At 47.0% G+C, this 15769-nt stretch overlaps 1 protein-coding gene across 1 annotated transcript in view; it reads right to left on the bottom strand.

Moving 5' to 3' along the window:
- The window catches only part of col4a4 (collagen, type IV, alpha 4), a 46292-nt gene extending 30887 nt beyond the window's left edge, over nt 1–15405 (bottom strand). The window contains exons 1-3 of the mRNA XM_083914572.1: nt 15333–15405; nt 14279–14321; nt 2081–2152 (exon numbers count right to left, since the gene is read on the bottom strand). Coding sequence (XP_083770698.1) covers nt 2081–2152; nt 14279–14321; nt 15333–15379 — 162 coding nt within the window. The 5' untranslated portion in view covers nt 15380–15405. The remainder of the gene's footprint in view (nt 1–2080; nt 2153–14278; nt 14322–15332) is intronic.
- Between the last annotated feature and the right edge of the window lie 364 nt (nt 15406–15769).

The following is a 15769-nucleotide window of genomic DNA, read 5'->3' as shown; positions in this document are numbered from 1 at the left end:
CTAGGAGCATAAACGTGTGTTAAAGTGTCCTCTAGGAGCATAAACGTGTGTTAAAGTGTCCTCTAGGAGCATAAACGTGTGCTAAAGTGTCCTCTAGGAGCATAAACGTGTGCTAAAGTGTCCTCTAGGAGCATAAACGTGTGTTAAAGTGTCCTCTAGGAGCAGAAACGTGTGTTAAAGTGTCCTCTAGGAGCATAAACGTGTGTTAAAGTGTCCTCTAGGAGCATAAACGTGTGTTAAAGTGTCCTCTAGGAGCATAAACGTGTGCTAAAGTGTCCTCTAGGAGCATAAACGTGTGCTAAAGTGTCCTCTAGGAGCATAAACGTGTGTTAAAGTGTCCTCTAGGAGCAGAAACGTGTGTTAAAGTGTCCTCTAGGAGCATAAACGTGTGTTAAAGTGTTCTCTAGGAGCATAAACGTGTGCTAAAGTGTCCTCTAGGAGCATAAACGTGTGTTAAAGTGTCCTCTAGGAGCATAAACGTGTGCTAAAGTGTTCTCTAGGAGCATAAACGTGTGTTAAAGTGTCCTCTAGGAGCATAAACGTGTGTTAAAGTGTCCTCTAGGAGCATAAACGTGTGCTAAAGTGTCCTCTAGGAACATAAACGTGTGTTAAAGTGTCCTCTAGGAGCCTAAACGTGTTAAAGTGTCCTCTAGGAGCATAAACGTGTGTTAAAGTGTCCTCTAGGAGCATAAACGTGTGTTAGTGTCCTCTAGGAGCATAAACGTGTGTTAAAGTGTCCTCTAGGAGCATAAACGTGTGTTAAAGTGTCCTCTAGGAGCATAAACGTGTTAAAGTGTCCTCTAGGAGCATAAACGTGTGTTAAAGTGTCCTCTAGGAGCCAGAGACGATGATGTGACCACAGGAGGGCAGTGTGACACAACAACAATCAATCACACACACAGACACACACACACACACACACACACACACACACACACACACACCAATGATCAATAGTAAATAAACTATATAATGTTATGAACGTTATTATTTAATAACTCAAAGTATTTTCTTTTTCAAATGTGTAAATATATGATATTAAATATGAAGTTGTGTTTCATTCACACAAAACTTTACACGTGTGTCTGTGTGTGTGTGAGTGTGTGAGTGTGTGTGTGTCTGTGTGTGTGTGAGTGTGTGAGTGTGTGTGTGTGTGTCCCCGTGTGTGTGTGTGTGTGTCCCTGTGTGTGTGTGTGTGTATCTGTGTCCCCGTGTGTGTGTGTGTGTGTGTGTGTGTGTGTGTGTGTGTGTTGGTACAGCTGGGGGCAGCAGACAGGCAGAGAGGATTGTGGGAAGGCGTCTGTCTCAGTGATTTCACTGTTGAATGGTTTCAGAACAGAGAGAAGGACTAACAGAGATCACAGCTGTCACATCTGATCACACACACACACACACACAGGGACACAGACACACACACACACACACACACACACACACACACAGACACACACACACACACACACACACACACACACACAGACACACAGACACGGAGACACACACTCTTAATTCACATGAAACTTTACGTGTGCGTGTGTGTCCGTGTGTGTGTGTGTGTGTGTGTGTGTGTGTGTGTCTGTGTCCCTGTGTGTGTGTGTGTGCGTGCGTGTATGTCTGTGTATGTGTGCATGTGTGTGCGTGTGTGTGTGCGTGCGTGTGTGTGCGTGCGTGTGTGTGTGCGCGTGTGTGTGTGTGCGCGTGTGTGTGTGTGTGTGTGTGTGTGTGTGTGTGTGTGTCCGCGCGTGTGTGTGTGTGTGCGTGCGTGTATTTGTGTGTATGTGTATGTGTGAGTGTGTGTGCGTGTGTGTGTGCGCGTGTGTGCGTGACCGTGTGTGTGTGTGTGTGTGTGTCCACGTGTGTGTGTGTGTGCGTGTGTATGTGTGTGTGTGACCGTGTGTGTGTGTGTGTTTGTGTTTGTGTGTGTGTGTGCGTGCGTATGTGTGTGTGTTTGTGTTTGTGTGTGTGTGTGTGTGTGTTCGTGTGTCTTAGTGTGTGTGTCTGTGTGTGTTTGTGTGTCTGTGTATGTGTGTGTGTGTGTGTGTGTGTGTGTGTGTGTGTGTGTGAGGGGGCGGAGTCTCACCGCGGCTCCTTTAGCAGGTAAACAGTCACAGGTGGAACAGTCCCGACCGGCGCACGGCTCCGTCTCGTCGCCCTGGAAACCAGAGAGAACATGACATCACGATGACATCATCAACGTGATCTCATTTTCGTATATTTGAGGTTAAAGTTCATGAATAATTAGGGGCGTGGCCTCTGGAGTGACAGCTAGCCTCTGGCCCTCACTTCACCTCGGAGGCTAGTTAGCATCATTAGCATGCTAACATTAGCACGCTTACTGCGTCATCTGGACCTGGACTGAGGTCATTCGTGTGGTGGTGTTTCCATAGTAACCAGATGGTTAAGGAACATGCCGTGTTAGCGTTAGCTCTGTTATGCTAATTCAATAGCCTTGAATCCAGCCTGCTGTCTCTGACACAGACACTAGATGCTAATGCTAATGCTAATGTGGAGCAGTGAGGGTGGGACTGTGTCGACCCTTCACTCCACAGACCGACCTCCAGAGTCTCCGCCCTCCAAAAAATCCACTTCCTGTTTCAAAATAAAAGAAAAAAATGATTCAACACTGACTCCCACTCCTGTTTATCGTGTAGCATGTGCTGTTAGCCTAGCTCCTGGGCGCTGGAGCTAATGTTGCTAATTCAGTTTACATCACCCAGATGGATGGACGCCCCTCCCCCCAACGTCACATACATGCCCTTTTATGGTCAGAGGAAATGAGGCGGAGTCAAAGTCTGACAGATGGAGACTCCTGTAGGCGAGGACGAGTGGATCAAGTTAGAGAACGGACCTGACGGAGACGCTACGTCTGTTTTTGGGCCCCGGGTCTTTGGGCCCCGGGTCTTTGGGCCTCCGGGTCTTTGGGCCTCCGGGTCTTCGGACCCCTTGGGCGTGTGCGTGGTCGGTCAAAAAATCAAAAATAAACAAACAAAAGAACCAAAAACCCTAAATCACATCTGTCTGTTTGAACCCGCTGGTGTTTAGTTGCTGCTGTTTGAAACCAAAGTGTCGCAGCGGCTCAGGTGAAGTGGTTCAGTGCAGCCGCTGGGTTTGAACCTGAAGTTCCCACACGGCTGCTTTGAAACCAACTCCATCTTTGGGTGGGGGTGGGGGTGCGTGGGTGGGTGATGGGTGGGGGGGCGTGGGTGCTCGGAGGGGGGGTCCTGACGGGCGTTGGAGCCCCGTGGACGGTTGCCGTGGCGTCGCGGTGTTTCCTGCAGCAGCGTGTGTTTCATGGTGTCTTCTCCGTGTTCAGACAGTGAGGAATGTAAACACAGACAAGCATCTGAGACAGCTGACTGTGTGTGTGTGTGTGTGTGTGTGTGTGTGTGTGTGTGTGTGTGTGTGTGTGTGTGTGTGTGTCTGTGTGTGTGTGTGTGTGTGTGTGTGTGGGGATCAGATAACGTCAGTGACAATCATGCATCCATTTTTTCTTTGAACAGTCTGAATGAGGACGAGATGGGAATCAAACCATCCGATCTTTAGACCCGAGGCCAAAACACACACACGCACACACACACACACACACACACACACACACACAGACACAGACACACACACACACACACACACACACGCACACACACGCACACACACACACACACACACACACACACACACAGACACAGACACAGACACACACACGCACACGCACACACGCACACGCACACACAGACACACACAGACACACACACAGACACAGACACACAGACACACACACACACACACACACACACACACACACACACACACACACACACACACACACGTTGTATCCCAAACTAACTCGTTGTCTCAGGGTTCGAACACACGATCAAAACCTCCTTTTTCTTCTCTGTCGTTCTTAAAAAGTTCCCTTTTCCACTGGTCCTGGTCCTGGTCCTGGTCCTGGTCCAGGTCCTTGTCCTGGTCCAGGTCCTGGTCCTGGTCCTGGTCCTGGATCCTGGTCCTGGTCCTGGTCCTGGATCCTGGTCCAGGTCCTGGTCCTGGTCCTGGACCCTTGTCCTGGTCCTGGACCCTTGTCCTGGATCCTGGTCCTGGATCCTTGTCCTTGTCCTGGTCCTGGATCCTGGTCCTGGACCCTTGTCCTGGTCCTGGTCCTGGACCCTTGTCCTGGTCCTGGTCCTGGATCCTGGTCCTGGATCCTTGTCCTGGTCCTGGTCCTGGATCCTAAATCTGTGCTGGGCCTCATTCAGTCCCATGCATGTGGCTCAGAGTCCAGTTCAGTAACAGTCTCTGGGTCCGTCTCTGTGCTCTCACGCAGCAGCACTGTTGTTGTTATGTGACGCCGCGGGGTCAGAGGTCGGAGGTGGGGTCAGAGGTCGGAGGTGGGGCCATGACGCCGTCCTTTAACAAAGTCTGAGCTTCACCATCCAGACCACAACACCATGGGGGGCGTTTACAATCTGCACACTCTGGGACCCCGCTACATTGGTGCTAACGCCGCTACATTGGTGCTAACGCTGCTACATTGGTGCTAATGCCGCTACATTGGTGCTAAAGCCGCTACATTGGTGCTAAAGCCGCTACATTGGTGCTAACGCCGCTACATTGGTGCTAACGCCGCTACATTGGTGCTAACGCCGCTACATTGGTGCTAAAGCCGCTACATTGGTGCTAACGCTGCTACATTGGTGCTAACGCTGCTACATTGGTGCTAACGCTGCTACATTGGTGCTAATGCTGCTACATTGCTGCTAACGCCTCTACATTGGTGCTAACGCTGCTACATTGGTGCTAATGCTGCTACATTGCTGCTAACGCCTCTACATTGGTGCTAACGCAGCTACATTGGTGCTAACGCTGCTACATTGGTGCTAACGCCTCTACATTGGTGCTAACACTGCTACATTGGTGCTAACGCCTCTACATTGGTGCTAACGCCTCTACATTGGTGCTAACGCCGCTACATTGGTGCTAACGCCTTCTCCACAGGCAATGAATGGAGCGACCGGGGCAAAGCTGCTACTGAGGCTCATGGGTCCAGAACCCTGACCCCGGCTCTGGTCTTCAGCCGACCCAGGTTTGACCTCGTCCAAGGCCCTGCTACTTAGCTAGCACGCTGCGAAAGGCTCAAGCCCTTCCAACGTCCTGGATGCACCCCCCCCCCCCCCCCTCGAATGACGGAGGCATGACCCGCCCTCCTTGGCCTCTGATTGGCTCGTACTCGTGGCCTTGAGCTACTGGGCCGGGTCTGACCAACCTGGCAACCCCACTGCTGGACTTCTTTTTTGTTGTTGAGACGACGATCTGGAGACTCTAGATGGAGCTGTTCTGATCGTTCTGCAGATTCAGATCTTTAACTGGTAATAATGCAGCTATAGGTCCAAAATGTGTCCCGGCAGGTGCATTATTAGAAATTTTAGTAATTTAGCGTTAGCCATTAGCGTTAGCCGTTAGTGTTAGCCGTTCCAGCTAAGTGCGGATGAAAGTGATGTTAGCATCAAGGAGAAGCGTAGCCATGTGGGCGTGCGTTTGAATGGCGTTCCTCTCCTTTCTCTCAGTCCATGGAGTGAATGCTCGGCCTATAGGGACTCACAGCCTACAGTAGCTGCACCCAACAACAGGCAACCCTGGCAACCAGCCTACAGTAGCTGCACCCAACAACAGGCAACCCTGGCAACCAGCCTACAGTAGCTGCATCCAACAACAGGCAACCCTGGCAACCAGCAACGCCCAACGCTATTGGCTGCTGCCATGGAAACACAACGGCACAGGAAGTCAAACATTTACAATCTTCATTCAGACTGAAGAGAGTTTTAAATGTGGCTCCGTGTGACGGAGCTGTGGAGGGGGGGACGCCGTCCGTCCGCTTCACCCTCCCCACATCCCCCCCCCCACCTACCCCCGCCCAAACACCCCCACATCCCCCCGCCCAAACGCCCCCCCCTCTGTTGTTACAGCGCCTGTGTTGTGTTTTCTCCCGGGCCCCAGACGCAGCGTTTCCCAGCATGCAGCAGTGTTTGTGTAGCGCCACATTCCTGCAGCGTTGAGTAAACCAGGTTAGCGCTCAGGCGTGGCCCCGCAGGAATGTGGCTCCGGACGCTGACCCCCTCCGTCCGTCTGTCCTCTTTCATCCCTCCATCCATCCATCCATCCACCGTCATCCCTCCATCCCTCCATCCTCCCTCATCCCTCCATCACTGCTCCATCCATCCTCCGTTTTACTCCATCCCTCCATCCATCCTCCTTCATCCCTCCATCCATCCTCCTTCATCCCTCCATCCATCGTCCTTCATCCCTCCATCCATCCTCCGTCATCCCTCCATCCGTCCTCCCTCCATCACTGCTCCGTCCATCCTCCATCATCCCTCCATCCTCCGTCCATCCCTCCATCCTCCATCCATCCCTCCATCCATCCCTCCACCCATGCTCTGTCCATCCTCCATCCATCCCTCCATCATCCCTCCATCACTGCTCCATCCGTCCTCCGTCATCCCTCCATCACTGCTCCATCCGTCCTCCGTCATCCCTCCATCACTGCTCCATCCGTCCTCTTTCATCCCTCCATCACTGCTCCCTCCATCATCCCTCATCCCTCCATCCGTCCCTCCATCCTCCATCACTGCTCCATCCGTCCTCCATCATCCCTCCATCACTGCTCCATCTGGGACACCACTGATTGGCTGTAGGTTCGTTCCTGCTCCGTGTGTGAACAGAGACGTGCGTTTCCTGTTTGACCCCAACAAAGATGGAGGCGATGGAGAGGAGAAGCGTCCTGAGTCAAAATGGCGGCAGCGTTGTAGACGGCGGTGGTCTGTGAGACACTAAAGACGTCCCAGAGTGTGGACGGAGAATTCCACACGTTGGTTTGACAGATGAGACAAAGTGACGACCAACGTCTCTGTCAGTGTTTCAGGACGTGCGTCGGGGCTTCGATGACTCGCTCGCTCCTGATGTTCACGGTGCTCGACACTGCCCCCACGGTTTCAGGTGCTACTGCAGCGTTTGCTCCGTATCTGTACGCATCCGTCAGCTTTCAGGGTACGGACAGAAATACGGAGGAGACGGACGCAGAGGACGCACAGAAGGCTGCAGCTGAGTCTGTGGGAGGAGCCAAGGAGACACATCGGGTCCAGTTCAGGTCCCGTTCACTCACCAGGACCAGAACTCATCAGGACCAGAACTCATCAGGACCAGGACTCATCAGGACCAGAACTCATCAGGACCAGGACTCATCAAGACCAGAACTCATCAGGACCAGGACTCATCAGGACCAGAACTCATCAGGACCAGGACTCATCAGGACCAGGACTCATCAGGACCAGAACTCATCAGGACCAGAACTCATCAGGACCAGAACTCATCAGGACCAGAACTCATCAGGACCAGGACTCATCAGGACCAGGACTCATCAAGACCAGAACTCATCAGGACCAGAACTCATCAGGACCAGGACTCATCAAGACCAGAACTCATCAGGACCAGAACTCATCAGGACCAGAACTCATCAAGACCAGAACTCATCAGGACCAGGACTCATCAGGACCAGAACTCATCAAGACCAGGACTCATCAGGACCAGGACTCATCAGGACCAGGACTCATCAGGACCAGAACTCATCAGGACCAGAACTCATCAGGACCAGAACTCATCAGGACCAGGACTCATCAGGACCAGAACTCATCAAGACCAGAACTCATCAGGACCAGAACTCATCAGGACCAGAACTCATCAGGACCAGATGACGACGACAACGACAACGACGACGACTGTTTCAACAGTCAAACAAAAGATCTGAGGGCCGAAGTCTGATCCCTGTGGGACACCAGAGGGTCTTCACTCAGCCCCTGAACCACCAACGTAACTGTGATCCACAGACCACACGACTCTGACCTGGAGGACCGTGGGTTCAAGTCCTGAAGAACTGAAACCACCTTTATCTGATCAGCACCAAGTCCTTTAGAGACTACACTTAACCGTCTCCTTTAGAGACTACACTTAACCGTCTCCTTTAGTGACTAAACTTATCCGTCTCCTTTAGAGACTACACTTAACCGTCTCCTTTAGAGACTAAACTTAACCGTCTCCTTTAGTGGTCTAAACTTAACCGTCTCCTTTAGAGACTAAACTTAACCGTCACCTTTAGTGTCTAAACTTAACCGTCTCCTTTAGAGACTAAACTTAACCGTCTCCTTTAGAGACTAAACTTAACCGTCTCCTTTAGAGACTAAACTTAACCGTCTCCTTTAGTGTCTAAACTTAACCGTCTCCTTTAGTGTCTAAACTTAACCGTCTCCTTTAGTGACTAAACTTAACCGTCTCCTTTAGAGACTAAACTTAACCGTCTCCTTTAGTGACTAAACTTAACCGTCTCCTTTAGAGACTAAACTTAACCGTCACCTTTAGTGTCTAAACTTAACCGTCTCCTTTAGAGACTAAACTTAACCGTCTCCTTTAGAGACTAAACGTAACCGTCTCCTTTAGTGTCTAAACTTAACCGTCTCCTTTAGAGACTAAACTTAACCGTCTCCTTTAGTGTCTAAACTTAACCGTCTCCTTTAGTGTCTAAACTTAACCGTCTCCTTTAGTGACTAAACTTAACCGTCTCCTTTAGTGACTAAACTTAACCGTCTCCTTTAGAGACTAAACTTAACCGTCTCCTTTAGAGTCTAAACTTAACCGTCTCCTTTAGTGTCTAAACTTAACCGTCTCCTTTAGAGACTAAACTTAACCGTCTCCTTTAGTGACTAAACTTAACCGTCTCCTTTAGTGACTAAACTTAACCGTCTCCTTTAGAGACTAAACTTAAACGTCTCCTTTAGAGACTAAACTTAACCGTCTCCTTTAGTGACTAAACTTAACCGTCTCCTTTAGAGACTAAACTTAACCGTCTCCTTTAGTGACTAAACTTAACCGTCTCCTTTAGAGACTAAACTTAACCGTCTCCTTTAGTGTCTAAACTTAACCGTCTCCTTTAGTGACTAAACTTAACCGTCTCCTTTAGAGACTAAACTTAACCGTCTCCTTTAGTGACTAAACTTAACCGTCTCCTTTAGAGACTAAACTTAACCGTCTCCTTTAGTGACTAAACTTAACCGTCTCCTTTAGTGACTAAACTTAACCGTCTCCTTTAGTGACTAAACTTAACCGTCTCCTTTAGTGTCTAAACTTAACCGTCTCCTTTAGAGACTAAACTTAACCGTCTCCTTTAGTGTCTAAACTTAACCGTCTCCTTTAGTGTCTAAACTTAACCGTCTCCTTTAGTGACTAAACTTAACCGTCTCCTTTAGAGACTAAACTTAACCGTCTCCTTTAGAGACTAAACTTAACCGTCTCCTTTAGAGTCTAAACTTAACCGTCTCCTTTAGTGTCTAAACTTAACCGTCTCCTTTAGAGTCTAAACTTAACCGTCTCCTTTAGAGACTAAACTTAACCGTCTCCTTTAGTGACTAAACTTAACCGTCTCCTTTAGAGACTAAACTTAACCGTCTCCTTTAGAGACTAAACTTAACCGTCTCCTTTAGTGACTAAACTTAACCGTCTCCTTTAGAGACTAAACTTAACCGTCTCCTTTAGTGACTAAACTTAACCGTCTCCTTTAGAGACTAAACTTAACCGTCTCCTTTAGTGTCTAAACTTAACCGTCTCCTTTAGTGACTAAACTTAACCGTCTCCTTTAGAGACTAAACTTAACCGTCTCCTTTAGTGACTAAACTTAACCGTCTCCTTTAGAGACTAAACTTAACCGTCTCCTTTAGTGACTAAACTTAACCGTCTCCTTTAGTGACTAAACTTAACCGTCTCCTTTAGAGACTAAACTTAACCGTCTCCTTTAGCGACTAAACTTAACCGTCTCCTTTAGAGACTAAACTTAACCGTCTCCTTTAGTGTCTAAACTTAACCGTCTCCTTTAGTGTCTAAACTTAACCGTCTCCTTTAGTGACTAAACTTAACCGTCTCCTTTAGAGACTAAACTTAACCGTCTCCTTTAGAGACTAAACTTAACCGTCTCCTTTAGTGTCTAAACTTAACCGTCTCCTTTAGTGACTAAACTTAACCGTCTCCTTTAGAGACTAAACTTAACCGTCTCCTTTAGTGACTAAACTTAACCGTCTCCTTTAGTGACTAAACTTAACCGTCTCCTTTAGTGACTAAACTTAACCGTCTCCTTTAGTGACTAAACTTAACCGTCTCCTTTAGAGTCCAAACTTAACCGTCTCCTTTAGTGACTAAACTTAACCGTCTCCTTTAGAGACTAAACTTAACCGTCTCCTTTAGTGTCTAAACTTAACCGTCTCCTTTAGAAACTAAACTTAACCGTCTCCTTTAGTCGTCTAAACTTAACCGTCTCCTTTAGTGACTAAACTTAACCGTCTCCTTTAGTGACTAAACTTAACCGTCTCCTTTAGAATCCAAACTTAACCGTCTCCTTTAGTGACTAAACTTAACCGTCTCCTTTAGTGACTAAACTTAACCGTCTCCTTTAGAGACTAAACTTAACGGTCTCCTTTAGAGACTAAACTTAACCGTCTCCTTTAGAGTCTAAACTTAACCGTCTCCTTTAGAGACTAAACTTAACCGTCTCCTTTAGAGACTAAACTTAACCGTCACCTTTAGAGACTAAACTTAACCGTCTCCTTTAGAGACTAAACTTAACGGTCTCCTTTAGAGATTAAACTTAACCGTCTCCTTTAGAGTCTAAACTTAACCGTCTCCTTTAGAGACTAAACTTAACCGTCTCCTTTAGAGACTAAACTTAACCATCTCCTTTAGAGACTAAACTTAACCGTCTCCTTTAGAGACTAAACTTAACCGTCTCCTTTAGAGTCCAAACTTAACCGTCTCCTTTAGAGACTAAACTTAACCGTCTCCTTTAGTGTCTAAACTTAACCGTCTCCTTTAGTGTCTAAACTTAACCGTCTCCTTTAGTGTCTAAACTTAACCGTCTCCTTTAGTGACTAAACTTAACCGTCTCCTTTAGAGTCTAAACTTAACCATCTCCTTTAGTGTCTAAACTTAACCGTCACATTTAGAGACTAAACTTAACCGTCTCCTTTAGTGACTAAACTTAACCGTCTCCTTTAGAGACTAAACTTAACCGTCTCCTTTAGAGACTAAACTTAACCGTCTCCTTTAGAGACTAAACTTAACCGTCTCCTTTAGAGTCCAAACTTAACCGTCTCCTTTAGAGACTAAACTTAACCGTCTCCTTTAGTGACTAAACTTAACCGTCTCCTTTAGTGTCTAAACTTAACCGTCTCCTTTAGTGTCTAAACTTAACCGTCTCCTTTAGTGTCTAAACTTAACCGTCTCCTTTAGTGACTAAACTTAACCGTCTCCTTTAGAGTCTAAACTTAACCATCTCCTTTAGTGTCTAAACTTAACCGTCACATTTAGAGACTAAACTTAACCGTCTCCTTTAGTGACTAAACTTAACCGTCTCCTTTAGAGACTAAACTTAACCGTCTCCTTTAGAGACTAAACTTAACCGTCTCCTTTAGAGACTAAACTTAACCGTCTCCTTTAGAGACTAAACTTAACCGTCTCCTTTAGTGTCTAAACTTAACCGTCTCCTTTAGTGTCTAAACTTAACCGTCTCCTTTAGAGACTAAACTTAACCGTCTCCTTTAGTGTCTAAACTTAACCGTCTCCTTTAGAGACTAAACTTAACCGTCTCCTTTAGAGACTAAACTTAACCGTCTCCTTTAGTGACTAAACTTAACCGTCTCCTTTAGAGACTAAACTTAACCGTCTCCTTTAGTGACTAAACTTAACCGTCTCCTTTAGTGACTAAACTTAACCGTCTCCTTTAGTGACTAAACTTAACCGTCTCCTTTAGTGACTAAACTTAACCGTCTCCTTTAGAGACTAAACTTAACCGTCTCCTTTAGTGACTAAACTTAACCGTCTCCTTTAGTGTCTAAACTTAACCGTCTCCTTTAGAGACTAAACTTAACCGTCTCCTTTAGAGACTAAACTTAACCGTCTCCTTTAGAGACTAAACTTAACCGTCTCCTTTAGTGTCTAAACTTAACCGTCTCCTTTAGTGACTAAACTTAACCGTCTCCTTTAGAGACTAAACTTAACCGTCTCCTTTAGTGTCTAAACTTAACCGTCTCCTTTAGTGTCTAAACTTAACCGTCTCCTTTAGTGTCTAAACTTAACCGTCTCCTTTAGTGACTAAACTTAACCGTCTCCTTTAGAGTCTAAACTTAACCGTCTCCTTTAGTGTCTAAACTTAACCGTCTCCTTTAGAGACTAAACTTAACCGTCTCCTTTAGAGTCTAAACTTAACCGTCACCTTTAGAGACTAAACTTAACCGTCTCCTTTAGATACTAAACTTAACCGTCACCTTTAGATACTAAACTTAACCGTCACCTTTAGAGACTAAACTTAACCGTCTCCTTTAGTGACTAAACTTAACCGTCTCCTTTAGTGTCTAAACTTAACCGTCTCCTTTAGAGACTAAACTTAACCGTCTCCTTTAGTGACTAAACTTAACCGTCTCCTTTAGTGACTAAACTTAACCGTCTCCTTTAGTGACTAAACTTAACCGTCTCCTTTAGAGACTAAACTTAACCGTCTCCTTTAGTGACTAAACTTAACCGTCTCCTTTAGTGTCTAAACTTAACCGTCTCCTTTAGAGACTAAACTTAACCGTCTCCTTTAGAGACTAAACTTAACCGTCTCCTTTAGAGACTAAACTTAACCGTCTCCTTTAGTGTCTAAACTTAACCGTCTCCTTTAGTGACTAAACTTAACCGTCTCCTTTAGAGACTAAACTTAACCGTCTCCTTTAGTGTCTAAACTTAACCGTCTCCTTTAGTGTCTAAACTTAACCGTCTCCTTTAGTGTCTAAACTTAACCGTCTCCTTTAGTGACTAAACTTAACCGTCTCCTTTAGAGTCTAAACTTAACCGTCTCCTTTAGTGTCTAAACTTAACCGTCTCCTTTAGAGACTAAACTTAACCGTCTCCTTTAGAGTCTAAACTTAACCGTCACCTTTAGAGACTAAACTTAACCGTCTCCTTTAGAGACTAAACTTAACTTTCACCTTTAGAGACTAAACTTAACCGTCTCCTTTAGTGTCTAAACTTAACCGTCTCCTTTAGAGACTAAACTTAACCGTCTCCTTTAGAGACTAAACTTAACCGTCTCCTTTAGTGTCTAAACTTAACCGTCTCCTTTAGAGACTAAACTTAACCGTCTCCTTTAGAGTCTAAACTTAACCGTCACCTTTAGAGACTAAACTTAACCGTCTCCTTTAGAGACTAAACTTAACTTTCACCTTTAGAGACTAAACTTAACCGTCTCCTTTAGTGTCTAAACTTAACCGTCTCCTTTAGAGACTAAACTTAACCGTCTCCTTTAGAGACTAAACTTAACCGTCTCCTTTAGTGTCTAAACTTAACCGTCTCCTTTAGAGACTAAACTTAACCGTCTCCTTTAGTGTCTAAACTTAACCGTCTCCTTTAGAGACTAAACTTAACCGTCTCCTTTAGAGACTAAACTTAACCGTCTCCTTTAGTGTCTAAACTTAACCGTCTCCTTTAGTGACTAAACTTAACCGTCTCCTTTAGTGTCTAAACTTAACCGTCTCCTTTAGTGTCTAAACTTAACCGTCTCCTTTAGAGACTAAACTTAACCGTCTCCTTTAGAGACTAAACTTAACCGTCTCCTTTAGAGACTAAACTTAACCGTCTCCTTTAGAGACTAAACTTAACCGTCTCCTTTAGAGACTAAACTTAACCGTCACCTTTAGAGACTAAACTTAACCGTCTCCTTTAGAGACTAAACTTAACCGTCTCCTTTAGTGTCTAAACTTAACCGTCTCCTTTAGTGACTAAACTTAACCGTCTCCTTTAGAGACTAAACTTAACCGTCTCCTTTAGTGTCTAAACTTAACCGTCTCCTTTAGTGTCTAAACTTAACCGTCTCCTTTAGTGTCTAAACTTAACCGTCTCCTTTAGTGACTAAACTTAACCGTCTCCTTTAGAGACTAAACTTAACCGTCTCCTTTAGTGTCTAAACTTAACCGTCTCCTTTAGTGACTAAACTTAACCGTCTCCTTTAGTGACTAAACTTAACCGTCTCCTTTAGAGACTAAACTTAACCGTCTCCTTTAGTGTCTAAACTTAACCGTCTCCTTTAGAGACTAAACTTAACCGTCTCCTTTAGAGACTAAACTTAACCGTCTCCTTTAGTGACTAAACTTAACCGTCTCCTTTAGAGACTAAACTTAACCGTCTCCTTTAGTGACTAAACTGTTGAACTCACCCCCAGAGCTTCTGGTAAAGCCGTCAGGACGATCAGGAGACACCTGGACGAGGAGACAGACAGGTGAGACGGACAGGTGAGTCAGGTGAGACAGACAGGTGAGAGGGGAGAGACAGACAGGAGAGACAGACAGTTGAGTCAGGTGAGACAGACAGGTGAGTCAGGTGAGACAGACAGGTGAGAGGGGAGAGACAGACAGGAGAGACAGACAGTTGAGTCAGGTGAGACAGACAGGTGAGACAGACAGTTGAGTCAGGTGAGACAGACAGGTGAGACAGACAGGTGAGACAGGTGAGTCAGGTGAGACAGACAGGTGAGACAGGTGAGTCAGGTGAGACAGACAGGTGAGACGGACAGGTGAGACGGCCAGGTGAGAGGGGAGAGACAGACAGGAGAGTCAGGTGAGACAGACAGGTGAGACAGACAGGTGAGTCAGGTGAGTCAGACAGGTGAGACAGACAGCTGAGACAGGTGAGACAGACAGGTGAGACAGATAGGTGAGACAGACAGGTGAGACAGACAGGTGAGTCAGGTGAAACAGACAGGTGAGACAGACAGGAGAGACAGGTGAGACAGACAGGTGAGACAGACAGCTGACACAGGTGAGACAGACAGGTGAGACGGACAGGTGAGACGGACAGGTGAGTCAGACAGGTGAGACAGTCAGGTGAGACAGACAGGTGAGACAGACAGGTGAGTCAGGTGAGTCAGACAGGTGAGACAGACAGGTGAGTCAGGTGAGACAGACAGGTGAGACAGACAGCTGAGACAGGTGAGACAGACAGGTGAGACAGACAGGTGAGACAGACAGCTGAGACAGGTGGGACAGACAGGTGAGACAGACAGGTGAGACAGGTGGGACAGACAGGTGAGACAGACAGGTGAGTCAGGTGAGACAGACAGGTGGGACAGGTGAGACAGACAGGTGAGACAGACAGGTGAGACAGGTGAGACAGACAGGTGAGACAGGTGAGACAGACAGGTGAGACAGGTGAGACAGACAGGTGATACAGGTGAGACAGGTGAGACAGACAGGTGAGACAGTCTTGGTTACCAGAGGCGGGTGTAGCTGCAGGGGGCGGAGCAGGAAGTCAGCAGCATCTTGTCCTCCGCTCAGAGGAAGTCCCGCCCACTACGCGCCCCGTCGCTCTGACTCCGCCTCCAGACGGCTCTCAGCCAATGAGGATGCTCTGACAGAGGTGGACGTCCTGCAGAGACACAGAGACGGAATGAGCTCAGGACAGACAGACAGACAGGAGGACAGACAGGTGGACAGACAGGAGGACAGACAGACAGGAGGACAGACAGGTGGACAGACAGGAGGACAGACAGGAGGACAGACAGGAGGACAGACAGACAGGAGGACAGACAGGAGGACAGACAGGAGGACAGACAGACAGACAGGAGGACAGACAGGAGGACAGACAGACAGACAGGAGGACAGACAGGAGGACAGACAGGAGGACAGACAGACAGATAGACAGGTGGACA

The sequence above is a fragment of the Echiichthys vipera genome (assembly GCF_963691815.1).
Source record: "Echiichthys vipera genome assembly, chromosome: 5".
In the NCBI taxonomy this organism is placed as follows: Eukaryota; Metazoa; Chordata; class Actinopteri; order Perciformes; family Trachinidae; genus Echiichthys; species Echiichthys vipera.
Note: the sequence above shows the minus strand (reverse complement) of the source record. Positions and strands in the feature narration are given on the sequence as shown.